At 44.3% G+C, this 27,941-nt stretch overlaps 3 protein-coding genes across 3 annotated transcripts; all 3 read right to left on the bottom strand.

The window, feature by feature from the left end:
• Positions 1-2,137: 2,137 nt before the first annotated feature.
• Positions 2,138-2,320, bottom strand: T265_01903 (hypothetical protein; the record flags this gene model as incomplete). The annotated part of the gene is made up of 1 exon (XM_009166029.1): positions 2,138-2,320. The coding sequence occupies one exon, from the start codon at positions 2,318-2,320 to the stop codon at positions 2,138-2,140; it is 183 nt and encodes a 60-aa protein (XP_009164293.1).
• Positions 2,321-8,617: 6,297 nt separating this feature from the next.
• Positions 8,618-19,204, bottom strand: T265_01902 (hypothetical protein; the record flags this gene model as incomplete). Its single annotated transcript, XM_009166028.1, has 5 exons — positions 8,618-8,824; positions 16,546-16,721; positions 17,703-17,884; positions 17,936-18,082; positions 19,083-19,204. The coding sequence occupies 5 exons, from the start codon at positions 19,202-19,204 to the stop codon at positions 8,618-8,620; spliced, it is 834 nt and encodes a 277-aa protein (XP_009164292.1).
• A 2,991-nt stretch (positions 19,205-22,195) lies between these two features.
• Positions 22,196-27,649, bottom strand: T265_01901 (hypothetical protein; the record flags this gene model as incomplete). The annotated part of the gene is made up of 5 exons (XM_009166027.1): positions 22,196-22,534; positions 22,972-23,148; positions 25,912-26,250; positions 27,307-27,491; positions 27,541-27,649. The coding sequence occupies 5 exons, from the start codon at positions 27,620-27,622 to the stop codon at positions 22,268-22,270; spliced, it is 1,050 nt and encodes a 349-aa protein (XP_009164291.1).
• Positions 27,650-27,941: the final 292 nt, after the last annotated feature.

The raw sequence follows: 27,941 nt of genomic DNA, 5'->3' as shown, positions 1-27,941 counted from the left end.
GACAACGCGCAATCAGATTCACATTGTGTATGAAATTGATTTTAACGAAACATGAAGCCAATAAGAAATCAAGCTTCCGAACAGCAACAGAGCACCTGGTCCTAACTCTGTCCTGGGTTGCTTCAGAATGCGGTCTTCAGTTTGGAAAAAACTATACAGTGCATTTTTAAAGTGAATGGAATCGTATAGAGATAACAGGCATCTACTGTGGTTCTGGTCCTTTAAAATATGTCCAATATGAATGCGAAAATAGCCGAGGCATCGGTCTGGCCAATAATTCAGGCATCTAGTGCAGCATTTGTGGGATGCATAGTCATAAAAATCTAGCGGGTGGGTGCGCTAACCAGAACTTTTCAAACTGCCACAATTCCTCGAAAGCCGCCACACAGAAAAAAGGCCAACAATTGTTTTCTTAAATGTCTTTTGTGAATGTCTCTTCCAAACGCGCTTATAATAACTTTGTCACATTTCATCGGTACCAGGACTTCGAAATCCTTAGGTGTGTGAATGTTCAAAGAGAATATCCATCTGAGTTGATAACCAAAAGCAACGTTCGTCAGTGCTATCTTTTATCACCCTTCTTTGTCAAATATGGAGACGAATTAATTACCAGTGAAAAGCTTATTACCTCTACTGCCCCTGGGGTAGTGTTTTTCTAAAGAAAAATTTTAAAGACCTGGCTTGTGCAGACGATACTGAACGGTTGGTTCAGATGATATCCGGATAATAACTATAACAGATAATCAAAAAACGCTGCCGTTTGATTTAGAATCTCAAGAGTAGGTGAACAAAGCGAATCATGGTATCGAAACCACTAGAGATATTAGACTAATACGCTTATCTACGTAGCTGTACCACGTGGGTTGACCGCACTGTTGACGAAGTCCCGTTAAAGCTCGTTCTACTTTTCTTAAATTGGATGTCTTTAGAGCCCACGTGAAGCTAGGCCGTGGGCTAAAAGCAAAAGCGATTTCAGCGTTCGTCATCCTCAAAGTCAGCAACGTTAGTGTTGGTACTGATGCTTCACTGCCGTATCTGGCGTTATTGACAGCAGCCAAGTCAGGCTAATGTCCATCAACAACAGTAGGACTGTTCCTGTGTCTGTTGGTTTATGGTGGGTCATAGTTTTTAATTTCCCACCAATCTTAAGTGCTATACTGTACAGAAAGGGCAATGTGCACGAGGTGGACTCTATTTCCATGCTAAAGGTTATTTGTGGATATAAACTATTGAGAAAATCATGAAAGCGGTTCACGTTATCCCCATCGGCCCAACATTTGTTCACACACCCAAACACACAAAAATCCCTCGACCGACTCCCAACAGAGATTTAGCCTGATTTAGCTGATTGGTTCTCCTTCCGCCTTAAATCTCGACCAACTTCGGAACCTGGTCACTTGGCCTGACGAAGCTTTTGTGTCAAAAGAGAAACGTTGCCCAGCAATAAATCTACCGATTGTCAACAAACGTCTTCGAAAATGATGACTACACAATCGGTTCGAAGCATTTTTCACGTGGTTGAAACTAATGGCATCCATGCTATGGGTTTCTGTCCGGAGCGTCCAATTCAGTTCTGGGTGTAATCATCTCCAATGCCTTTGGTGAGCCAAACCTTGAGTCGCCCTCTCGGTTCAACTATCGCTTCTTTTCCTTTTGTGGCTGCATTAAAATAGGTCGACGTGTTTGACACGTTTGTGCTCTTCAGTGTTGTTGCTGTCAGTGATTATGGTAATGGGTGTACTGTTGTTGATGGACAGTAGCCTGACTTGGCTGCTGTCAATAACGCTGAAATCGTTTTTGCTTTTAGCCCACGGCCTAGCTTCACGTGGGCTCTAAAGACATCCAATTTAAGAAAAGTAGAACGAGCTTTAACGGGACTTCGTCAACAGTGCGGTCAACCCACGTGGTACAGCTACGTAGATAAGCGTATTAGTCTAATATCTTTAGTGGTTCCGATACCATGATTAGCTTTGTTCACCTACTCTTGAGATTCCGAACCGAAAAACCATTGGTTTGACTTAGCCAGGATCGAAAACTGCAAGCGTTCGACAATAGGTACCTTGAACACGTTGCACATATTCCAAGAGAACAGTGACATTGCAACGTCAAAGTGCGACGAATGAGTTCTGGTGATAAATCAACTACTTTGACATTGAACTGAGTTCGCGGCTCCAACGGCGCTGGCGCGATCTTGTATTGGATGATCGTTTACTTCGCCGAGCCTTAGTGTTGAGTAAGCTTCCAACTGGAAGACATCACCTGGCGGGAAACGCTTGGACTTATCATTTGTTACCCATTCTTCAGCCAACAGCCGCCACATGCTGCAAAGATCCAAACTACAATCCGTACATAAACGGTTCACGGTTGTCAACTGATCAGATCATCCAACGACAGGGACACCACAGACCAATTAAACAAAACTTGAGATTCCCGTTTGTGAGAAGGGTAGTTGATACGTTTATTGTGGAAGGAATGCAAGCGTCTGTTTCACTTAACATCCACACTAATCAAAGCGGAAAGTAGAAGGAAAAAAGTGACACGAGAGGCAGCAGTAAGGCAGTTCGGTAGTAGCAAAGCTAGCGAAATGCAGTTAATGCAAGGTTAACCTCATATGCTCACAAACCAACATTTGATCCGGACTACTCACGAAAGGCCCAAATTCAAAAAAACAGCACTTCTAAAAATTTTATACGGAGAGCTGTAGGTCACAACGATACAGCAACAAGCATTCCACGCAGTTCAAGTTTATAGGGTCGTGTACTTCAGCAACAACAGTCGTTGGATTTATCCGAAATCACCAAGACTGAGTTAGGTTCTCCATTCCAACTGGCATTTTAGACCTGTCTAAAAGGTGCCAACGCAAACGCAGGACCTACTGGATTCGGTAGACCTCTGTTTGACCGGTGAGGCCAACATAGTTTACGATTAATGTAAAAAGCCGTCGAGTTCTAGTCCCTCAATATTCCCCAACGAAAGTAACCTCTACAAGCCAACGCATCATTTGTCGGGGATTCAGCCCGGATGACGTCGACGTTGACGAGGTCACTTTTGTATCAGTCCGCTTAGTTCTAATAAAAGCCTCGGGCTGCATCTAACTGAATTGCGCAGCAAATTTTTACACCCATGCTCGCATTTAGAAATTTCATTAGCAAACAGCAAAACACCCGGCAGATGTGCACATAAAATCAAATCATAAAAAAGAACAAACCGGGGTTGCAAATTACCGTTATATTTGACAGGACTGAAGTAGGTCACTAGTTGTAAGTACATACATACGTACTTATTACTCATTAGTAGTAGTAGTGCATAGTTTATGCTGATTCTACTAAGATGTCAGAGGTATCCAAAATAGATTCGCTGACTTGGTTGGTTGTATTAGGGATGGCAGATTCGGAGAACCTAGAAGAACAGTGGTTGTTCACAAGTTCACCATGATCACACAGCTGCTCCAGTGAACAAGTAACTGTATTTTGGTTTAAAACTGGGGAATCCGAGGTTCCGCACATATTATTTTTATTTTTGCCGCAAACGGCGGGTAGTTCCCTCCTCTTTTTGCTCTGCTTCTTTTTCGGAGACTTTGCTGACTTTATTTTCTTGGGATGTGGTTTTTCAGTGAGCTGGCTGAAGCAGGCATCACGATAACAAGAAAATCTTGCTGATTTCAATGGTCTCGGACGCAGCCTTTTTGCCCACTCGGCCGATAAGCCCCGATTTGCGATGAATTTGTTTGATTTTGTTTTCTGCTTATTAACACATGGAGCAACGCGTGCAGATATCATCCGAAAGACAGAATGTGTGGAGGAGCATCTTTTGGGAGTCGATTTTTTTGATATTTTAGCTGTTGGTTTGCGTGAAACGGATCGTGGACGCTTTCGCGATACCTTGTCTGATGTGCATTTGATCCCAGATGGATGTTTAACTCTTTTAACCGTTCGTTTGACGTTCCGTCTACCCCTCTTCTTGGACTTAACTGAGCTTTCCTTTATTATCCTCTTCTTTTTCTCAGGGCCGGATTTTCGTGAATGGACTTTGGATTTCTTCAAAGACAATGCCTTGGTTCCTTTTTTTGTTTTTCCAATTGCTCGAGGACGAATTGAACTTGCCTTGGGTCGTATGGGTTTCCGAGTTTTTCCAACAAGGCTGCAAACCTTCTTGACTATCATCTTGCACTTTTTAGCCTTATGTTGCCCAATAGCACCCTCTTTCCTTTTAGACATCGAAACCTTCCTTTTCTTAGCCGGCTTTGACTCAGATCGAGAACGTTTACGTTTTGATTTGGGCGCCTGGGGCCGAGATTGTTTGTGTGTGTGAATAGGCCCCGTGATAACTTGAGTACATTCGGTGTCCTTTGATTGTGGAACAGGTGGTGAATCTACCGTGGAGTTTGACCTATTCGCATTCCGCATTTTTTCGTTTTTGGCACCCGTTTCGCCAGGTTTACCCACAGCTTAGTGGGCTCTAGACTGGAAATGATTTAAACTTTCGTTATCGACTTATCACAAAATCGATGGTAACAATATGGACCGGCGTGACCTCTGGTGGGTCAGTATAGTGAATGAGGCGCTGTACAACAAGCCTAGTGTACTTTCTCAGTACACATCATCACATTCGAGCATCTTCTTATTAGGGCCATGTTTTGGGTGTTACAACTTCCAAAATAGTCGATCATCCGGAGAGGTTTAAAGGCACATATGCAGCTCACTCGGAATTGTCCTCGGAGGTGGTGAAAAACTTATGGAAACAGAACGACGCTTTTGTCGAAATTCTGAGTAAAAAAACTGTTCTCTGGAATCAACCACAACTAGGAGCTTCACTTTCTGCGTTTTAATCTGTGACAAGATAATATCTGAATGATGAATTAACAGCCCCACAGCTAACAGTAATGAAGGACACAGATGTTTGTTCCAAAGTGTGAGCCCTGAAACATGAAAGCCTGAATAAATACTCTAGCGGAAACCGATTAAAATTCTTCTAACTGATTTCAGATAACTTCTTCTGAATTGCGTATAAGCCAGTTAGACTGACCCTAATCGCGGCAACTGAACTGAGCTACTCGATCATTGGTTTATTAGAAAACACAGATACTGCAAGGAGGAAGTATTCACGAAACGAAACACAGCACATTGAAGTCAGGAATGAACGCAGACTTAAGCAAGGTTGGATAACAACGTGGTGTCATTTCCTAGGACGTTTTCAGTATTTTTATTCGTATTATCCCCATCGAGACAGGTTCACGATAGACAGTCAACAATATATGTACAAGGTGTATTGTCTCCTCTGACGAACAGCCTAGAATCATTTGGCAACAGCGTGGAGCAAACAGTGCCTGTAGCATAACATGGATTGCTCAGCATGACAAGTAAAACGCCATGTCTTGGGGTGTAGGCACATCGGAATGACGGTGGCAAGCTAGCACCGAGTCCCTTCTTTGTGCACCTTTAGTCATTTCCTTACAATAAGGCTTTCAAACAAATCATGTTTGTAAGGCACTGAAGCATCAGTGTTGAACACTGGTGTCATGCTGTCGATGATGATGGTGCACGTTTAAAATGACGTCTGAATGGATGTGCGGGTCGAGTATAGAATTTCCCTTCAGTTGAGGAGATAGCAAGTGGAGTTTCATCAATATGCACTCGTATCATATGCATTCGGATGCGGGTTTAACTCTCAGAGAGCCTGGCTAAATGAGTTCAAACTCATTTTCACTTAACGATAAATGAAATCCTCGCTCACTATCTGGAATGCTTACGTCCTGAGGGAGATGTCTGAACATATGCGTGATCTCACTGAAACCTGGTTACTTGGTTGGTAAAAGGTTCCCAACACAGGCTATATGGATGTACAGTGAGCAGGACGATCCTACACCGTTTCATTCTGTGAAAACAGTGTTTATTTACCGTTGTCTCACAGCAATTTTCGGGCCCTAGTTTTTAAAACTGGACACCGACAACCGACAGATTCGATAGTGATATACAGCAGACATGGTAAAAGTAGCACGCTCACCCACGTTATTACCCAAGAATATTTATTTGATAGGTACAGTGTGAATAAAGGAAATTCACCGTGAAAATCTGAGCTCAAAAGCACATGACTGAGGCTCCGGGGGTGAGAAACCCATGATAAATTCCTACAGTACATTGAACCCCTACCGCCGGAGTGCGTTGAGATTTAGTGAGAATCTGCACATTCGTTTGTGATAGACGTGGGATGCATATCCAGTAAAACAGGTGGTTTGTGTAGTGCGCCCTACCATCTAATTTAATGAACTAGTCTTCGCGGAACAGAAATTCAGGTCAGAGGACGAAGATCCGTGCATAGTCGTAGGACACCAAGCGATTCAAGCTATCAGCTGTAAGCTGTGCAGCATTGATACATTGACTCCAACTGCTATAGATGCGACCACCTGAAAGTGATTGTGGGACATACAGCAAAGGATTGGAGGTGATGGGATGTCCAGTTATTTCGGAAACTGGGTAGCGACACATTGAATGAGAGGGATTTAATGCAAAAGTGCCACTGGTTGTGTTACTGGGCAATTAACCATTGGTCATTACGTCCCACGGTCCCCATCCGGAGAGGCCACCGGTATCTAGACGGCTTCGTTGTCTGGTAACTGCTCTCATCGATGAACTAATGAGACGAACGCTGGAGGGCCTCCAAAACCCTGGTGTGCAAATAGCTTGTGAAGGAAACCTTGTCGATCTGGAATATGCAGACGACATCGTTCTCATGTTCGAAGAGAAGGCGCAAGTATTATTGGATGAACTAACCAAAGACATCCCGTCCTTGAGTATGCACTTTGCACCCACAAAGAGTAAGGTCATGCTTGTGGACATGCAGTCACTGAACACACCACTTACAATCCAGGGAGAGGGAAGTTGTGGAGCGTTTTACGTATCTTGGAAGTTGTATTAGTTCTGATTGTAGTGTGACAGATGAGGTGAATGCACGAATCTGCAAGGCTCGGGCCGCATTTGCTAACTTGAGACACCTATGGCGTCCGAATGGTTTATCCCTGAATCTGAAGAGACATGTGTATCAAGCTACAGTACGGGCTGTGTTTGTTGTGTGATTGTGAGACTTGACCTATTCGAGCATCGGAACTGAGACGTCTTCAGGTGTTCGACAATCGTTGTCTCAGAACCATAGCTCGTGTGAGTTGGTGTCAGCGAATCCGTAACCAGGCAGTTAGAAAGCGCGTTTTCGGTTGTGTAATGGGTACTTCCATTGAAGAATATGTTCAGCACCAGAAGCTGCGTTGGTTGAGACATGTGTTGCGTAGGCCCAACCATCGTTAGCCGAAGATAGTGCTGTTTCCCATGCCCTTATTCAGAGTGGCGTAAACAGAGAGGTGGCCAACCCTTGGTCTGGCAGAGGAGTATGAAGGAGACCACGAAACACTTGGGTGTTGTCTGTGCTACTCGCCTTCCAGGATGGGGACCGCGTGATCCCCACTGTGCCTGGTTGGAGACACTACAAGATATGGCTGCCAACCGATGTCAGTGGCATTCTTGTTTTCAGTTTCTATCCAGATTGCCGGAGTGAATGTCTGGAGGTGTAGGCACCTCGGAATGATTGTGGTAAGCTAGCATTAAGTCCCTTCCCTGTCCACCTTTACTCTTTTCTTTAAAATAAGGCTTCCAAATAAATAATGGTTGTACGGCAGCGAAGCATCAGTGTTGAACACTGATGTCATGCTTTCGATGATGGTGATGATGAACTGCTCTCATCATTCATTGCCAGGTCCACCTCTCAGTTGCTTCCACACAGCACGGGGCTGGGCAAAAAAGCGCTGCGAGTAAGATGGTCCTCTGGCATGAGTACATGTCCTAACTAGTGTGACCTATAAAGCCTGAGTAGTTCATCTATCGTGGTTTGATTCCTTACTTCCAAACCTGCCTGGCGTACCTCAACATTGCCAAACCGATGTTCCCACCAGACCTGACCAATGCCTCGGAGACACCGATGCTCAAACACTGACACCTTTCGTATGTCATCTGCGCGCAAAGGCCACGTTTCTCATTCATAACGTAAATCCATAGTGTAAACACTGCCATCACCGGATAAACTTGTGTCAAGTCGGCGCCAGATAAACAAATCCATCTACCACTTCGACTGACTCGTTCACAAGCATGAGATCTGGGTTTGATCCCGCTCAATCGTGTACAGTACTTTACACTTTGCAGGTGTGAAGGGCATACCAAACCGTGCGGCCGAATTATGCAAGTTATTCAAAATGGTTTGGATTATTCAAGGATCTGAACCAAGGAAAGCATTATCCCCCGAAAACTCAACGTATGAGCGAACGTCCCAGTAGCATTTCAGCTCCAGGGTTTCAGAGTCGAGTACAGAAATTGCAAGCAGCACATCAGTAACAAAGTTGAACAGGAAAGACGAGATAGGGCCGCATCGTCTTACATCAGTGGACGTGCTGAACTCAGAGGAAAGCTGGTCGTATACTTGTATGCACCAGAAGGAGCTCGTATACAATGTAATCATGAGGGATACTGATTGGGAAAGGATGCCCTTGATCATCAGACAACGCCAAGTTTTTGATAGTCCACCGAGTCGAAAACAGCTGACAGATCAAGAACGATCAACGAGGCCGTTTGAAGGATTAACGCTGTTCGAGAGAAATAGATAGGTAGGGTTGATTGTCAATGTGTCGAAATATCGGTACCTCGGGTGTATTTGCTGGTGGCGGGTCAGCTGAATGTTGATCTGCTCGCAGAGCTTGGAAATTGGCTTGAAAACGTTTCTCCTTCACTGGGAACGAAACGTTCTCAAACCAATTGCCAACTTCGGCGAACAGATCAACGGTCATCTGATACGGTGATGCATCCTCGGCCACGGCAAAACCCAAGCTGATGCTTGTGAATCTAAGTCCTCCCCCGTCCACCTTTACTCTTTTCTTTACAATAAGGCTTTCAAATAAATCATGGTTGTACGGCAGTGAAGCGTGGGTTTTGAACACTGATGTCATGCTGTCGACTGATGCCACGAAGGCTTTTGCCTAACGCTCTTGCACCTGTTTTATAGATTTGGATAACCGTTGAGGAGCTCAGTTCGGCTGGCATTGTTTACATTCCAAATCTTCTGAAGTATGGTGGTCAGACTCTCCTAATTGACCCCACCACATTCTTTGAAGAGTAAGGACTGCAGGCCATCCGGGTCAGGTGACTTATTGCGTTGATATCTAACGCTTGATTTCTGTTGTTTACAGTGGGTTGGTGTCGATTTTCCCGGGGGTTGCGTTGAAGGAGACTATCTGAACTGTTCTATGAAGTGTTCAACCCGTCACTCAAGACGACGCTTTTGTGGTTAAATGGCGGTTCGGCCTTTCGCATATCGTTTCGATAACATTTATCATCTATAAATCGGTTGATTGAATCAGCTGAACTAGGGCGCTGTTGTTGCCTGCAGCGAAACCTTTATTGTCTTCTGCCTTCGTAATCCACCAGCGTTGTCATTCGTCAGACAAACGAAACGTGTCGAAGTTGATTCATGGAGTTGTTCTGCTTTGGCACACGTACTAGGCGATGATTATATTTGTCTTGAACGGAACCTTCGGTCTGGATTTCAATGGACCTCTCGCTTGATGTTCTTCAACCAGAAAACGAATACAAAAGTTTCCGATATTCAAGATATCAAAATATTGTCTTTTCTTTCTGTTAGGCAAAATTCCACACGGATCCCGCTTTACCACACGTCTTTAGGCGCTGCTACGGCCGATAAGCCTGACCCGTACTAGATTGGCCAAGAATTCGGGATGCTTGCCGGTCCGGCATCAAGACGAGATCTGAATGGTCAGAAATCTGAACCCGACAGCCAATTGTGACCCAGTATTGGCCAAATGCAGGTTGCCAATGGCGCATCTAGAACGCGTCAGAACTTCCATAAAGTTATAACCGCTTACACTATATATACGAAGTGCTGTACAACTGTTCTTAACTTCGTTTTGGGCATTAATAGACCTTGTGCACCGTTGGTGGTTGTTTTGACGTGAACGATAGCTTGGGAGGCTCAGACCGAGAAAATACCGTTACTGCACTTTCACAATAGCACAAATGAGACTGGCACAAGCTGATGGAGATGAGCAGGAGAGGTTTTCTCACCGAACTCGTTTGGACTGGTTCAGCCGAAAGTCTGGGACAGTTATCAAGTATTGCGGAAGAGAATGTAGAATGATTTGACTGATTAGCGGAAAATCATCCAAAAAGGTAACTCAACTGAAACTTCTTGGGTTCTCCTTAACATGCAAGGTGCAACGAATGAAATTATTGATCCAGAAGGGTGATGCTTACGGTGGACTCCATGATTTTGGTCTCGAAAAAAGCTATTTCTTAAAAATTTGAATAAACGCCGGTTTCTCGCGAAATATTCCGATTATTGTTGCGCCTTAAGTGCCCTTCTGCAACAATACCAGAACACTACTGGGTGGTTTCGAAAGACCACACACCAACAAATCTATCCCGATGACCGTACCGACAAGCAACGAAAAATATTCTGTCAGGAGTAGCATATCAAAGCGGCCACATATCAATACACAATTCGAACGAGAAATCCTCGATAATGAATCTTCTCGGAGAACACGCTATCCAAAGAACGGTTCGGCACATCATCAGCACAGACAACCTCTCCAGGTTTTTTTTCGATAAAGAGCAGAAACCAAATCGATCACGAATTCATTTGGCCGATTGTTCTTTGGCTAACACCGGAAAGAGTTTCCCACTGTCTGTATAATGCTGGCGTCCGTTCTAATGCTCCCATTGGATGGGTTGTGAGCCAGACCCTATTTTTTTAAAAAAAATTCGGTTGCTGGTATCATTTACATATCGAATCCAAAGCTTTGGACAGTGCACTGGTAGTGTGCTAAATGAAACAGAAAGTCAATGAAAAACGCAAGTAAACTTATCAACAACACACTCGAGGACATCAAGGCCACAAACGTAATGGTTCACCGGTCAAATCCACGTAGAAAGAAATAAAACACAGCTCAACTGCTGAAGTAAACCTGATGAATCGCAAAAGGGGGTGAATTCAAAGTCCATTCAAAGAGAAAACAAACTGGAGAGTTGAATAAGGCAAAACAACTGATACTAGCTGTGTCAGTAACTTGGGGGAGAGGGCGTCTCAGCGATAGCTGCCTCGTTAAGAACAGACAACCAAACAAGAGATGTTCCTCTACAATGAGTCGGAAGTAACAGTTAGAACGCTGGAGATATATGGAATTACAATGACTCGCAAACCAAACACTGCCTTGAGAAGCTTGATTGCAAGACCAAAGTACGAAATCGAACAAGGCATCCACCAGACGAACCAATGAACACGAGGCGGCTGTAGGACATGGAGACAGGACAATTCATCATTTCGTTTCGGAAGATGTGAGGATTGTGGCCAAACACACAACCTAACTAGCAATGTTGTGGAATGTAGGTAGCTCGGGTGCGTTGTTTGGTTGTTGGTCTGTTCGCTGCAATCCAACTGCCAAGCTCAGCGAACAGACCAACAACCACACAACCTAACTTTTGGAAATATAGTACTCCCACATGAACCCAACCAGTACTGTTCTAAGAACAAGGGATCAAAGAGTCGATCTGATAATGCAAAAGCAATCGAACATCAAACGAACCAGACAACGGTTGATCGCAGAACTAAACTAGAATTCATGCTCAAAGGTCACCTGGACGTTGATTAGCCCGGACGCAAGCGTAACAAAACAATGCAATCGCTCACCAGAACAAACGATCACAATCGTAGGTCACCACGACCAGTAAAGGCCCACCGACGCACAATTCTGACTCGTACCATAGCAGTGCGCTGATAACGGCATTGTGTTTACCTCCGCGGAATAAGCGTCTTTTTTTGCAAGCAAAATGGCATTCACTACATTAGATCACCGTCATTCCATCCTGAATCTAATGGCCAAGTCGAACGGCTTGTCGACACTTTCAAACGAGCACTTCAAAAACTTAAAGGGTAGGGAACGTCAACGTAGATTATTGAAGCCTTTTTGTTAAGCTACTGTGCGACACCTGACTCAAATCTGCCAAATAACAACTCTCATGCGGAAGCGCTTTTTGAGCATAAAATCCGTTTCCCCATAGATTTAGTATGCCCATCTCCACCGCACCTAAAAAAGGAAACACACAAACGGAGCTATAGTTCAACAACCATCAGGGTGCCGTTCACACCACCTATAAGCCCGGTGATTCGGTTTTGGCTAAGGTGACAGTGGTAAATCCGTTTCCCCATAGATTTAGTATGCCCATCTCCACCGCACCTAAAAAAGGAAACACACAAACGGAGCTATAGTTCAACAACCATCAGGGTGCCGTTCACACCACCTATAAGCCCGGTGATTCGGTTTTGGCTAAGGAATATGACAGTGGTGGAGAGAAATGGACCGTTGTCACATCAAGCGTCGCATGGGTAACGTCATATACGAAGTCGACGTATAGACTGCTACGTTGGTCCTTCACTTGAATCAACTTCGCCCTGGACACGTTGCACCGGTTACATCAGATAACTCAATTCCTCTGGACATATTGTTGGATACTTTTGAGATACCACCCACACATGTACCCCTTGTGCAGACAACCCCCAGTCGAATCCATATTCACACCAGGACGGTGATCCCTGCACCCAAAGCCATTTACGCCAATTCAGGCGACTCCATATCTGAAAGGGGATGTATTAGCACAGTCAGATCCTAACGACCTTTTGTAATATTCCACTGAAATTTCATTTTCTCTCTGTTGTAGCCAACTGAGCCGCAGAGCTCCTCCCATTGGTTAATCTGCAATATAACCGATCCTCATCCAGTGTCCTTTGTCTTCTTGAGATTTTCCCAAGCAAGTATTTGGACCATCGTAGGCGACAGAATAAATTCCATCAAACTCATAAATCATCCATCTAACAGTCAGTGACAATACACTATACCTTGACTATAGTTGTACCCACAATGTTAGTGAACTGTTCAACTTGTAGACGAACCTCCCAAAGCATGGTGTTTTCAAATGCACCAGCTGAAAGGTACCCAAGTGTGAGCCGATGAGAAATTCAAGACTCATCCGATGGAACTTAGTTCCTCTAGATGGGAGTGGCAGATGTACAAGAGTTGGTTAGTGAATTTCCCAAGATTCGAGAGCTAATTCACACTGAGGTCTATACTGCAGCTTTTTCCGGTTAAACGCGGCTCTTTTCATCTACACGTGTCCCTATCCATATGGTTTTTACGTTGCACCATATCATTGCGAAAGTTTTGATACTGACCACTTTCTTGCAATGATTCATCTCCATTCGGTGTCCTTCATCTTCTTCCTAGGGGGTTTTCCACTCAAGTACTTAGAATGCCACACGCGATAAAGTAAGTTCCATCAACCTTCTAAATCATCCAGCTAACACACAGTCACAACACAGAGGACTTCAATGATTGTCTCGGAGGACTTCAACCAGTTGATTGTCTCGAACCTGTACACTCGTCGGAGGTCGGGAAAACCATACGTCCGACAAGAAGAGTGTTCCCGACCACAATGCGCATACCATGATGGGAAACTCGGATTTCGGAAATATGCTCCTACAAGAAAAATTCTAATTTAAAAGTGTATAACTGTACGAAGCTCCGCATGATGCATATCCCGCACGAGTCGATTAGTCCCAATGCGGGATCTTACTAAAGGCCACCAGACAACAGCAGCGAACTATTCGGTTCTTCGAAAAATATCGATCATTCAGCAGCGAAACATGGAAGCGAAGCAACCAATGGATGTGCACGACCAACATAGAAATAGTCTAGTTCTAAAAAACACAAGTAACATATTTGTTAGCAAATATGCATTTGGAAATCGAAAGCCGGTAAGAGAACCTCCTCAGTTTCTACTTCAGCTTCACAAATCGACTTTCCACATTGAAAATGTGAACTTCACAGTCACCTTTGTCGTCATAATCACACCAGTTCTGGAGAGAGAGAAAAGAATACATGAGAAGCAGTTTCACCCAGGCTATTAGTACTACCAAATAGTAACCAATAAAGTTTCTAGCAACTATTTGAACAAGTTGAAACCGTCCTCCCCGTTTGAACAAAAAACGTCCTTCAGGACAGCTAAAAGCAGTATTTAGCTGAAGGTAGTCTATAGATGGAAAGAGCGTATACCTGGGAACTGAGCATTTTCCTTGTTTCGTTTTGTTTGATCTTATCCTGATGGGTTATTCACTTGGGTAGTCACATTTTGATAAATGCGGTGTCGCTTCTGTGCACTTCTCGCTGAAATATCTGGTTCCTCTCAAGCAGCGTATGAATGAATCTAATCAATTTCCACACATGCTTTGCTGAAACCTGCCAGTTGATAAGAATCGCAATATCATGATTTGATCAGCAGTACATCTATCACACAAGAGAAATGCTATAAAGCCCCGTGCGAAAGCGCGGTCCGAAAGGTAGACAACCCGCCTCATCAACAGACTGGTATTCCAAACATCTTTCTGTTTCATCCATCATTCCATCAGGTTTTGACGAAACACTCCACCCAACGGTGTTTGTTACTCGTAAATCGCCAATTTCACATGAGCCGAAATAGAAGTGAGTCACTCGTCTTACTCCTCTGCATCAGTGAATTGTAAGTTGAGTTTCAGGGAGACAAAACCCTCACTGATATTGCAATTAGGCAACGTTGCAGAGCACTTATTCCAACAATACTTCAATTTTGACACAACCGATATGAAATGGTAACGACAGCCAACCGACTTTGAGGTTTACCCATGGGTTGTCACAGTAGGTAAAATTTTTACAAATCATCCGCACATAGAGAAAGGTACGGAACCTGCAGTTAGTGGAAGAAAGTGAAATTTAGCAAGCTCAGTTACTCGGCTTTTATTGAACTACATCAAACAACCCCGGCTAGGTGCTCCTACATTTTCCCCAGCCTACTGCCCAGAAAACAACACAGTAGGGTTTTGCCTTTCCCCAGTCCAACATGATCGAGTATGATGCGGCGTAACTGCGTTCCGGAAGTCACCAATGACACTGTCAACGTGAACTCGACGAGTCATATCAGTGTTTAGTTACATGTTGATTTAGTTATTCGCTGGTAAATTTGTTGCAGGCGTTTCGTCAGTGCGTCTCAGTGTGGTAAAGTGTCTGTACATGTGTTCGACATAGGAGGTCAACGTCCAAATACAGGCCACTGTGATCGGCGAAAGAGGTCACAAAACGTCTCCCAATTACGCACCGCATATATTGCTGTGGCGCTATGACGCATCGCGACGTTCGGTCATAACCTTGCAGAGTTGATCAGCACTGAATATGGATGCCAAGGTGAACCTGACCATATAAACGTACACATAAACGTACACAAAACGGAAGCTCTGAGAATGGGGAGATAGCATAAAAATAATTACCACAGTAGTGATGGTTGTGAACTTAACCCCCAAAAAGAACAACTTCGCCCCTCCCTACCCAATGGCGTTATGTTCAGGAATGTATGACATTACCACTAACTCCACTAACAGTTTCTCGCTGTCCGGCATCCAGCAAGGATGAAACAACGGTTTTTTCTGCCTTCGGATGCATACCATAGACGCCAAATTCTGTACCATTTTCACAAGAGCTAACCGATGGCAAAGTGAAATCAAGATCATTCTCACAACGTTAGATCAAGCATAACAGCATTGTATGCTCTACCCTCCAATCTATTACATTAGTCCGGTACAAAAGGAGTCAATGGCCTCGTGATTGTGAGTGAAGAAATCCACATATTGTTAGGAGATTTACTACGTCCAAACAGCGTGACGATTGGATGAGGAAAGTCTGAAGAACCTCTTTTTCCGAATGATCGTAGCTGCAGAAGGAATCCCAGTGTTGGTTCAACTCAATCTGTGAATGAAAAAACAGCACTTTTCTGGGCAAATATGTACCTTCGAGAAATACACTCATTTGCAAATCAATATGATTTTCACGAGAATGAGTGTATTTCTCGAAAACGGTCCGATTGGGGTTCAAGTAGAACATAAGGTTGAACGGAAACTCGGGGACCGCGCCTACCTGATGAGCCCCAAGAAGGGCGAAGAGTTTTCAGCAACCTTGTGAGTAGTTTCCTTTGTGAAAATATGTACCCTCTTCAGCGACCGCCCTCACATAAATTATTTCAAGTCCCCTGCGACCAGACCCTCGCTTCCCTGAAGAACCTCTCCTAAAAGAGTCTCACCTTTCTTTATAGGGGAAAATCGCGGCCGACTCATTCGAGTCGTCACTCCGGAAAACTCATTTCTGTGTTTTCCTTTGGGGACCGGCATTGTCCCTTAAAAACTTCGTACACAGTTGTTCTGGCCATTGAAAATTTAACTGTTTAGTTCACCAGAACAACAAAAATTATCTCACGTAAAACGACCACTATATATTCTCAATTACACACGAAAAGCCTATTGCGAGCTGGTAGAAGGCTTGCAGCGTTCGTTTACGACGAAGACATAGGAATTACACATCCAACGAAGTAAGAACAAAGACGGAGTGCACCAATTAGGAACCAGGTCAAAAACATAACACACCTCATCTGATAGCGAAATGTCCACAAAAGAAGTACCGGAATCTAGGCCGTCGGCTGACCAACCGGCACGTGGAGAAAAAGCTATCAACTCAACACCACGGCACTCGAAAACCAAGATAGTTTTGAACCGACCGGAGTCTTCGGCGTTGTAGGCCGCATCGCTCCCAGATACTATATCTGAAACAGGAGGGTAACTCTGTAATGAGATTTTATGTAGCGGTTGTAGTTCAAGTTTGGTCTAGATCGATTAAGTTTGTCATCCCGGTATACATATTCCAAACAAAAACAGAGAAGACTGACTAGTTGTTGAAGTGCTTCCACTGGATAAGCTAGCACTGTAAGGCATTTTTCCACCTGATTTGCACAATCTGGGAGAATCAAAAGGTTCCGCCAGAGTTCGGAGGAAAGGAAGATAGACAGAAAGAGGAGTCAGCTTCCTCTCAACTGCAAACAAAATCCTGACACGCTTGACAGGCCAGATTCCCATATTCTGATAGAAAATGTTCCTGCAGGATAAGCTAAATCAAAACGAACGCAGTATGATTGGCATTATGTTCGCTGAAATAAAAATCCCAAGAATGCAACCAAATTTTATACGCCATGTTCACGGATTTCACGAACGACTCTGATTCGACGAAAAGGGAAACGTTGCATCCCGCAAACACTATCGAAACCACTTCTTAATACAAGCTGGAGGAGAGCGAAGATGCTTTCTAAATCCTAATGTGTTAAATTTCTACTTGACTATGATATATACGAAAGCATTTCATGCGTCTGGGGCGATTCCCATCCAGCATAATCTGGAAGGTCATCTCATTTCCAAACGATGCACAGGTGAAACGAAGTAGCATTACACACCGACCTTACCCTTGCGACACAAGCTAGTGAAACAGCAAAACATGGTCGATACCCGATGTGGGCGGGGATTAGCAACGTCCAATGTTTCATCAAATGACTGAAAAGCAATGTACACGAACAATCCGAACTGACAAAGCGCAATGAACTTCAGGTTGACGGCCGGCACAAGAATACGCAACAGTGAGCAATGCGAACTCGCAAGCACAACGCATAACTTGACTTCAAAACATCCAGTTCAGAGAGAAAGCCCCTGTAACCCAGTCTCTTCGTACTGAACGGTAAGGGGAGTAAAGGACTCACCAACGTTCCCAATACGGTTGCAAAATTTGCACCGAATGATAAGGTTTGCATCGCCACGACTGTCCTTAAGAGCGACACGCTCCTTTACGTAAGAAAGCCAGTGAATATGAACCCCAACAACATACCGCAGGACAAATGTAGATAAAATCAGGAAACTCCTGTCCACAGTTAGTGCACATTGCCTGATATATTTTGCGGTCGTTTTGTACTCAAGAACTGTTACCTGAACATACCACCGGAAGTCGTCACCGGAAGCGCGCAAGTTGGTGACATTTTCCAAGTCACATTTCAGTTGTAAAGCTAGTTTCTGTGATTGTGTAAGTAGGGAAGCTGAAATACCATAACGGAAACAGTCCAGAAGACGGAACGCAGGGTAGGCACTGAAAAGAAGTGGAGTAGGGAGAAACTAGAGCAACTAGACCAACGTGTAAGGTTATAAACATGATACAAAATCCTGATTACACCCTTTAGCTACACTGAGGCAATCGGGCCCTGTATTGATCCAAGGTCGCAGTCTCTAGGTTGGAAGGTGTTATATCTGCTGAATCGCCAATCTGTTGTATCTGGATGCTGACCCGATCCAGTACCTAGTGCCGGAAAAAAAGATCCACAGAAGGGAACACAACAGCTATATCCCGAACAAGCGAGTGCGTGCGAGTGCAAAAGTACAACGGTTTCAAGCTATGTCTGAACTGAGTCCAATGCTGAAGCACGCGGTCTCACTTTAGTACGAGGCTGCGATGCGCTGCATGTTGCAGGGGTATTGCCTGTCTGGTCAGCATCTAGCGGAGCTGAGGGTCTCCGTAGATTTCGGGCATTCAGTGGTTGCTTCCTGGAATCTGGTCTTCCCGATACATGGGTGGAACGAACACACCCGTGCGACAAAATGATACAGACACTGGTGATTGGGCACGAGGTTGCATAGGTGATTCCGTCCTACTTGCTTGAGTTTATATAGTTCTCAAAGACCAACTGATATCCGTTGCTGAGACTAGTTAACTGGAACATATCTTCCTTGGAATACCATCGGTCCGTTTCGAGTTGTTCCTGTGTATTCAGTATTCCTTACATCCCATTGGTGCGTTGAGCAGCTCCTATCTAAAAACTTTTTGTCGCTGTTCTGATTGATCGGTTGCGTCTTCGACAGTCCTCCCTTCATTCGACTGATTCTTGAGACAATATCTCAAATGTTTTAGCGTAGAATTGAATGATTTTTAGTCAGATGAAAACTCTGATCAAAATCCAAGCACATCAGCTTGTGTAAGAACATTATAACGTTAAAAAATAGGTCTTCCTCAGTATCTTAATTACAATTTACTAAATGTGCCGATGATCGACCCAATTGTGAGTTCAAAGATGCTTGCACCTCCGTACACTCACCGCGCCAGTAAGCCCAAAGGAGTCTGATTCAAAAGGGGACCAGGACTATAAATTGGCCAATCGAACACCTTCATCAGAAGAAACCAAAGCCAGCTCTGGAAGATGTGATAGACGTGAGCCATCGCTTTGTTTCCCGCTTCTCCCAGCTTTCGGTCCACTGACGGAAACGAGTGCCCGAGATGAGCAGTCCAATATCTGAATCCACGCACCATAGGCACAGCAATGGTTGAACATTGCCTGTTTACGGATTATGTGAGACGTACAGATTTCCAGTTCGTGCGAAAGCGTATTAAATTCACTAGAGTAAACGGTATAGTCGGCGTGGCCGGGATGCATTATGAAAACCGCACAATGCTGCAGACATATCGAACAAACGGAAAACAAAGTTTGTTGGGTACATCATCATCATCATCATCATCGACAGCATATCAGTGTTCAACACCGATGCTTCACTGCCGTACTGTTGGGTACAGTAAACGCTTGTCACTTTAGACTGAATTCCCCTTCACCTAGAGTCAGCGATAAGGTACTATTATCAATAATGGTCATGAGAATCAGAATAAGACTGCAATCCTCCCTGGCGAATCGTTTGTGAGAATTCCGTAGTCCTGAACTTTAAATACAGCAGCTGATATAATAGGAAGCATTGAGATCGTCTATATTTGACATAAAAATAAGGTCGTAACCCATATACAGGTTCGCTAAGTTTTTTTTTCAATTCTAGCGCGGTACACAGACCCTCGAGTAATACGAGACATATTTACATTCTTTTCCCAAATGAGCGAAATTCGAGTGGAAACTTTACTCGCTTTGATATTACACATCTGGATAGGGAAGTTGACTATTCAGAGAATGAAGCACACCTGACAGACTTGGTCGTATGAAATTGGTGGGTATTCTGCGGTTTTTGAACAACCATTTCTATTGGTGAAAACCGGAATGATATCCGAAATTTCGAAGTGCGAAGCCCCCGCAGGATTCAATAGAAGGAACAGCTGAGTTGGAATCAGATCCACATCGCCGAATCAAGTAGAAACGTGACCAGCTAAACAGTATCTTTGCACTTCCTAGTGCGCAGAACTTGGCAAGTGTGGCAACTCTCACCTGCAGAAACGTCAAATATTTCTAAACCACGGAGGACTGCGCGGCGCTGTGCATGCACTTCCTAGAGAATTAGTCAATCAAATTAAATGTTTTCATTTCAGAAAACTATGCATAATTCGTAAACTAAGTAAAACCCACACCATCAGGAAGGTCAGATTCCTGAAAGCCCGGGATCCGGTGAGACCCTAAAACTCCACCAAAATCTCAGTAAGAAAGCCGGCAAGCATCCAGGCCAGTCAATCATTCAACCAATTCAGTAAAACCTGATGAGTGTTCTTGCACGCCGCAGAAGCACGACCGAATGTGATCATCGTTCAGGCATTTCATAGAGGCACGATCGAGTTCATTAACGCCTATCAGACAGCCTGGATCAATGTCAGAAAACCCCCTTTACATAGCGTGGGGCCGTTGTAACCTTTGCTCTTGCACTCGCTCGTCCGTTCGGAATATATCTGTTGTGTTCCATTCTGTGAGTCTTTTCTCCGGCACTAAGCACTGGAGCGGGTCAGCAGCAGATATAACACACACAACACTACCTGAAACACTACTGAGAAATTCATCTAATCAAGATATAGATATCTGGAAAATATCGGAGAATGAATTACACAGGATTGTACATAGATGGGCGGCTCTCAGAATTTCCGGCGAAGAAAGGAGCCTGCTTTCCGAGTAATCGTCTAGAGAAAATGTGACAACCACGAACGATTGAAAAATAGCTCTCGTGAATGAAAAAAACTCCTGTTCGAGGCTTGTCCAGGATGATCGTGTTCCTGCAACTACGGAATACTATCTATCGGAATCAACCAATGAACGAGGAGATTTGGGTACTCCTCTCAACCCGGATAATGATAGCACTGAATTCAGTACAACGTGGCCTTCTAAGGGTAACACAGATGCGTGCTGGATTATCGACGGTGAAGGAGAGGACGCGCTGAAACTGTTTTATGGAGCTGGTTTTTGATATGCTTCGGAAACTGCGATAATCCACTCTTTAGTAATGATGCTCATATGATCGACAAATTGATGAAACGGCTAATGAAGCACCACACAACTGAATGTTTGGACAACGTAAGAAGGTGCTTGCTGTAGAGAATATGCTATTGAAGTAAATGTGTGGTCAGTACACCCGGGCACATGCGTGTTTTCGTTCTCATAAACAAAGGCTTCACACCTAATGTCCGTTTGCCCCACCTGTGGACTCATACAGTGAACACTTTCGCGTCCCTGAATAGCGTCATCTCAAATACCGAAGGTACATAAATCAGTGCGACAAGTACATTCACAAACTATCAGCTCTCCGGTGCGTTTTACATTTTACAGTGGATGACAGGCGCCTGGAGTTTTTGTTTAGCAATGCTATGAAAAACAAATATCCGTAAAGTACCAACCACTGCTGTTGCTCACCACCACCCATACTCGCAACGCAAGATAAAATTGGCAGCCCAAACCGCAGTAGTCCTAAACCCATGATCTTACTGACGGAGTTTGGATTATCAGCCTCCAAGGAGTTGGCGGCTTGGCTGTGGTGCCGTTCCTAAGACCCATAGAGGCAGCGGTGCCCATTGTTTACTGGTTACCTAACTGAAACTTAAAGCTGACATAGGCCTAAAAATTTGCACAACCTACACCGAAAAGTCAACGCAAAAAAACCGAACAGGCTCAAGATATTCCCAATTTCGCCCTTTCTACTACCTCCTCCTATCTGAGCAGGGCTGGCTCCGCGGATTTTCCCGCACGGAGATCACCTGAGGAGCATGTGTAGATTACCGCCCACTTGCATCTCTAGCAATGAATCGAATAAAGTAACAGAAGCATGAAGATATGAAAATATTGAAATGATGGAGAGGATTCAGAATCGCGTAACTACGTGGCTTCAGGAGCATAGCAAATCTTGACTCAGTGTCAACTACAACAAGAGCGCCCAGAATCACCGTACGCCAGTATTCCGGACTGGAACACAATTTGCTTGACCCCAGACCACTGGAGATCAAGCGATCCAAATAAGAAGTTCATAATGGAAGAAGACTTTTATTTACAAAGCTGTCCACAAGATTGTTCATACATTATAGTTAATATTGATTCTATGAATAAGCATCATTATCATCATCATTAGCATTTTTCCTCTTCTTCTTGGGCTTTGGTTCTTGCGAGCTAGGTGGAACGAAAGCCGCGGCTCGTTTCACTTTACGTTCTTTTGCCACCTTTTCAGACTGGGCAATTTTTGTGGCCGTCTTCAAACGTTTTCGTTCAGCCTCGGCTAAGAAATATGTACCCTTTTCTAGTTCGATATCCACTTTCGAAGGTGTAATCGGTGGCGGGAAAGGTGTGTATTCTTTCTTCTTTCTGACCTGAAGCGGGAGGACGAATTTGGATTAAACAGATGAAAAACAATACTCTAAGTCAGTTCATTAGCATACAGACCGAGTGGGGTAGCATGTAATATACCTCACAGAATAACTGAAAAAGAACACATGTGATAACACTCTGTAAAGCACGCCTAGATTACGTCATGAGTGACCCACTAAAATCTAAACCCATAGCTCAAACAGGCCCCCATATCCTTCAACAAAGACATGAAAATTTAGAACCAACATTTGATATCCTGATATACTACGTCCCGGAAAACAAAGACGGATAGGTTAACCGCTTTTCTGACTGCCCAAACTAACACTGGACTAGACATCAAAAGAGTCGTACGTTAGCTCAATCACGTCCACTTAGCAAAAAAATCGAAATCAAATGTGAGCCTAATCACCGCGATTTCACAAAGACACAACACTCTCACCTTATGGGGCTTGCGTCGGCGACTGAGGACCTTCTTCTTCAATTTTGGTAAAAATCGATCCCAAGACACATCTTTCTTGGTTGGATCAGCCTGGAGCTTTTTGATAATCAACAGCCGTTTTATTGAATAAGCCGGGTGGATATTGTCATAGATGCATCCAAGAACAATCTTGCGTACCTGAGGGAGAAATTTAGTGGCGACATGATCAATTTCGGCGAGAAATCGATATCTACAATATGGGAGGGTATTATGCCGTGGGATACCCACGCGACATGGCTCAGCGGTTAGACCGCAAATTTACTGACCGGAAGATCCATGGTTCGAACCCGATGTCTGCCTCTCGACGTGCCCTGTCTAGGGTTGGGAGACCTGGCAGCATCCCAGCCCTCGTGCTCCCTTTGGGTGGCATGGCAGTTAGGCGCCGAAAGGGTGCAACAGCTGAACTGAACCATCGCACAGATTAAATAATAACAAAAGCTACTCCGGGGAAGTGAACAGTATGCCGAGACGATGTATGTTCTACATAAAATGTTACGGAATGTAAACACCAGAGCTTCATAAAGAACTTGAAGCTCAAAATACAGCAAAAAAGAGGTATAATAATGGGAAGGAGATAAATAAAACACGCACCCAACACTACCCTTTATGAGCAGTCACATGATTGTACTATTTGCGAGTGTTGTTTCATCGTATCGGGAAAGGAAACTATGCTAATCTCTTGCCACACGGAGGCAAGAGGGCTGGGATACTGCCAGGTCGCCCAAGCCTAGACAGAGGAAGTTGAGTGGCAGAGGTCGGGTTCGAACCACGGACCTTCCGGTCAGTAAATTCGCGCTCTAACCACTTGGTTCATCTCGCCCCATTTCGTTATTGTTGGCAGTATGAGAGTTTAGAATAATTTAAGTGAAATTTCGTCCTGCAAGTTAGTACTCTATTGTGCAAAGTCGAAAGATACTGCACAGTTGTTTCACCTTCAGTGCTCATCCCAAGAAGCTCCAGGGCAATTCAAACTCACAACTTCCCACCTGGTAGTTGACGTTCGGTCACGAGCGGTTGATCAGTAGTGCGATTACTTCGTTTCACCATCGTTCGGATATATCAGCATTGCGCATCTCACGGATCTCTTGGGGATCCAAAGATGTGAGTTCCTCACTGGTAGTTGAAGACTATGGAATTCGGCCTCGAGTGGCCGTTCAACAATCGAATTACCCTGCACTTGGACACACTTGAACGTAGCGCCACCATTCTCAAATCACTCAGATCAAATCACTCCATTAAGTGTTGAATGCCTCCTAAAGTGATAGCTTTCCTGAGCAGACCACTTGCTGTTTATACGCAACGAAAGAAAACGGCTACGCCTCCTCCAGGTCTTCGTAATTTCGCCCAGGCACAGCAACTTTTTTCAAGCCCATTCTTATACACCCACTCTCACGCAACAAAAGTAGATGTTTTCGTTCAAGAGCAGGTTTTGTGGTCTGTCAGGAAGCGACCAGACACGAAAAGCACATGAGCAGAGGGCGACGCGTCCCCAAGGTCACCATCGGTACTACATGTTCCGGATAGCAGATGTGTTGACGGAGCTTACGAAACACGGCTTAGTAGAGTGGATGTGAAGCTGTTCATGGCAGGAATGTCGCCATTGGCTGGAGGGAACGAGCAAGTAAATGACCGTAATTGGCCATTTAGCCATCCCATACATCTACGCAGAGACTTTGTGTGTTTGTCCTGACAATACACCTGTGTCCAGGATTCTCTGTCTTCTTATCGCGTAGTCTGGCAGGCTCAGTGCCGGCGCAACCATTAGACGGCTGTGATGCGCACTTTTTTCAAAAGGCGTCGCATAAAGCCGCAGTAAAAGCCCAGAATTGAGATATTTATGAAGTGTCATGCTCCAATGAATAGGTATTAAATGCACATACAGATAGAACTTAATATCTGCGAAATACACTCATTTGCGTACCGGTGGTTTCGACTGAATATGCTGCACCAGACCACCCCATGTTTCAGTTGGTACGATACACCGATGTCACAATACATCGTACAGATGTATTGGTGTGTGTGTGTGGTGTTTAACCTAAAATCTGGTTTCTAGTTACCTTATAGTTGGATACATGTTATTCAGTTTGGAAGGTGATCATTTCTTGAATGAGCAACAGCCAACTATCGTGGAAAATCGGGGCAGCTCCATGAGGTTATTTTAGTTTTTTTGCCTAGAACCAAAAAATTTCAGCTGTACCATCGTTTCGGTGCCTAGCTTACATGCCACCAGAAGAAAGCACGAGGACTGGGATACTGCCAGGTTATCGAGGCTAGACAGGGGAATTGAAGATGCAGAGATAGGGGTCGAATCACGGATCCTTCGATCAGTAAAGTCGTGCTCTAACCGCTGACCCATCTCTTCAGATGTACTTTGGTGTGTCTGTTTACGACAGTTTCAATGTTTTGGGATTAAAAGCACGGAGGTTATGCTTGAAAATCAAAGCAGTCAAAGGGTATTACGGTCTGGTTCAAGAACGAGGGAACTCAGTCGTCTGAGAACGCTATTTCGAAACCGAATCCACGTTCCGCTCTACCTAAATCCACTGTGACCGAGGCTGACAAGCAAAAACGACAAACTCATCCTTAGCAGCTGCAGATTAGCGGTGTTGAAGAAACAGATGGTGGAGAGTAGTGGTCGTTTAAACCAACGGTTCTGAAATTAGTCAACATCGGCAACACAATAGTGTTCAACAGTGAAGCTTCATCGCTGTACAATCATAGTTTGTTTGAAAGCCTTATTATGAAGAGTAGAAGCATTTAGAAAATCGACCTGGTGCTAGCCTGTTATGCAGTTAGCAACCCTCGTCTGTAGTATGGCAATAAAGGCCCGATGTTTAACAGTGACCGTTTCTATTATTTAAAAGTGATCAGGAAGTGTACCATGCTGAACATGTAACTCACCTGCTTCAAGTCTTCATAGTGCCCAATCGCAGAAACAGTCTTTCCTTGAACCACAATGTAGCAATTGGTGGACAGTTCGAGTGCTTTCAATGTTTCACCCTCGTAGCCAATCAAACGATTGCGTCGTTTGATAAACCGCTCTCGGTTAGTCAAATTTATTTCGATGACATCGGAAAAAATGTCATCCTGTAAGACACGGATAGCCTGTTCAAACGGTACCGAACGAGCCAACAGGCGCATTACATCTCGTGCTTTGAGGATAATGAATGGATCAAAGGTCTTTGGGGTTGTCCGAACTTCCATCGAACTTTCTGTCAAGTCTAGTTCGGCACGGATATGCTGTTTAAAGAACCAGAAAATAGAGGAATATGCTGAAGCGGTTAGTACCGCAAAAAAAGTGAGGGGAGTATAAGCTCGTAACGCTATCGACCCATTCAGAATTCACCCACTCCAGCTGTGGTCCCCAGGTAGCGACGGTCAAAGACTCAAGTTTATCTAAGATACTTCATCCCAATTGGCAAATCCTCTCAGTCATACAGCAATACAACCTGCACTGTAGCCTGTTACATGCGTCCTTCGTAACCCGGATGATAAACCAGTTTGGTGCCACACTGGCACCAATTTCAGTATGCGAGACTAGTGCGCTGTCCTTGTCTGTCATACTACAATCAACGCTAGTAGTACCCGAGATACGCATAGCGTTCCAAAAATTCCGCTGTCTTTCAGCTGTAACACCCTTTCGGTGTCTAACTGCTATACTATCTGAACGAAGCACGAGCGCTGGGATACTCCCAGGTTTCCCAAGCCGAGACAGGGCGCGTCGGGAGGCAGAGGCCGGGTTCGAACCACGGACCTTCCGGTCAGTAAATTCGTGCTTTAACCACTTGAGCCATCTTGCCTCATAGTAAATACCTAGAGGCACTTAATGAGACATTAAGTCAAAAAGCCTGACCCCTCTACTCGGTAGGATGCATCAGGATTAATCGTAAAAGTATCGCAATTACCTGTGAATTGAGCAGGTAGTGGACAGTGGGTTTGGGACAGCATAGCCCACTATTAAGCAAGTGCACCAGAACTAAGCATAAAGGGGCAGGCTAAGTACGGTTGCAGAAATCTCTATTTGGTAAAAAGTAATTCATTGGATTTATAATTAGCAGGGGAANAAGCAGGGGAAACGAACAGGTGAGTTCAAGGCGAACTGTAGTCAAAAAATTACTCCTAACAATGGGTGGTACTTGTCAGATTGTCATCACAAGGCCTGGGGAGTTTCAATGTAGTTAGATTTAGATAACTTCGCAGTGTGAAGGCACAGTTAAGTCAAGTTGGAAAGGGTACAGTGTCAAATAACAAAGATAAAAGACATGTCTTCACTGCGAAGCAATACTCCAAACTCACGTGTTCTAAAAGGACCTTTTTGAGTGCAGGCCAAATTTCCTTGATATATTTCTCCCGATATTTCGGAAACAAAGTAATAAAGGAGGAGAGTGCAAACAGTCGACCATGCGGGTTATCCTCAGGTTTGAATTCAGGTTCTTTCCAGTCTTTAGGAACTTCTGCATAAGTGGGTTCTGAAGAATCTCCTAAAAGCTCTTGTTCTGCAGAGAATAAATATTAATAAGGATGTCTCACTGTTTTTTGAGAACGCTGTATAAGGTACCCACCCTTGAACGTCCGGAAAATTCAGACTCTGACGTTTAGTTTTTTTGACCATGCTATGAGCTGGGTTGTACGCAAACAACGGGTCTATAGGATTGATACGCCTTTTGTTGATGGAAAGTGACGGAGCAATGCATTCACGCAAAACAGAATCCGATCACCTGGAAGATAACAAATATCCAGAATTAGACAACGAACAAGATAACACAACACCTCGAATAACCGCTTCTTCAAAGGGGTAGAAACAGAAAGCACTAACCGGAAAATTCGGATATTAATGTGATTGCATTCCCAAAAGGGCAGTGATTGTGTTAGCATCTACTGGTAACGATGTCAACCGAGTTGGTGTAAGATGGAATTGCCAGGACAGATAT

Source organism: Opisthorchis viverrini, assembly GCF_000715545.1.
Source record: "Opisthorchis viverrini unplaced genomic scaffold opera_v5_21, whole genome shotgun sequence".
Classification (NCBI taxonomy): Eukaryota; Metazoa; Platyhelminthes; class Trematoda; order Opisthorchiida; family Opisthorchiidae; genus Opisthorchis; species Opisthorchis viverrini.
This window is presented reverse-complemented; position numbering and strand designations above follow the sequence as displayed.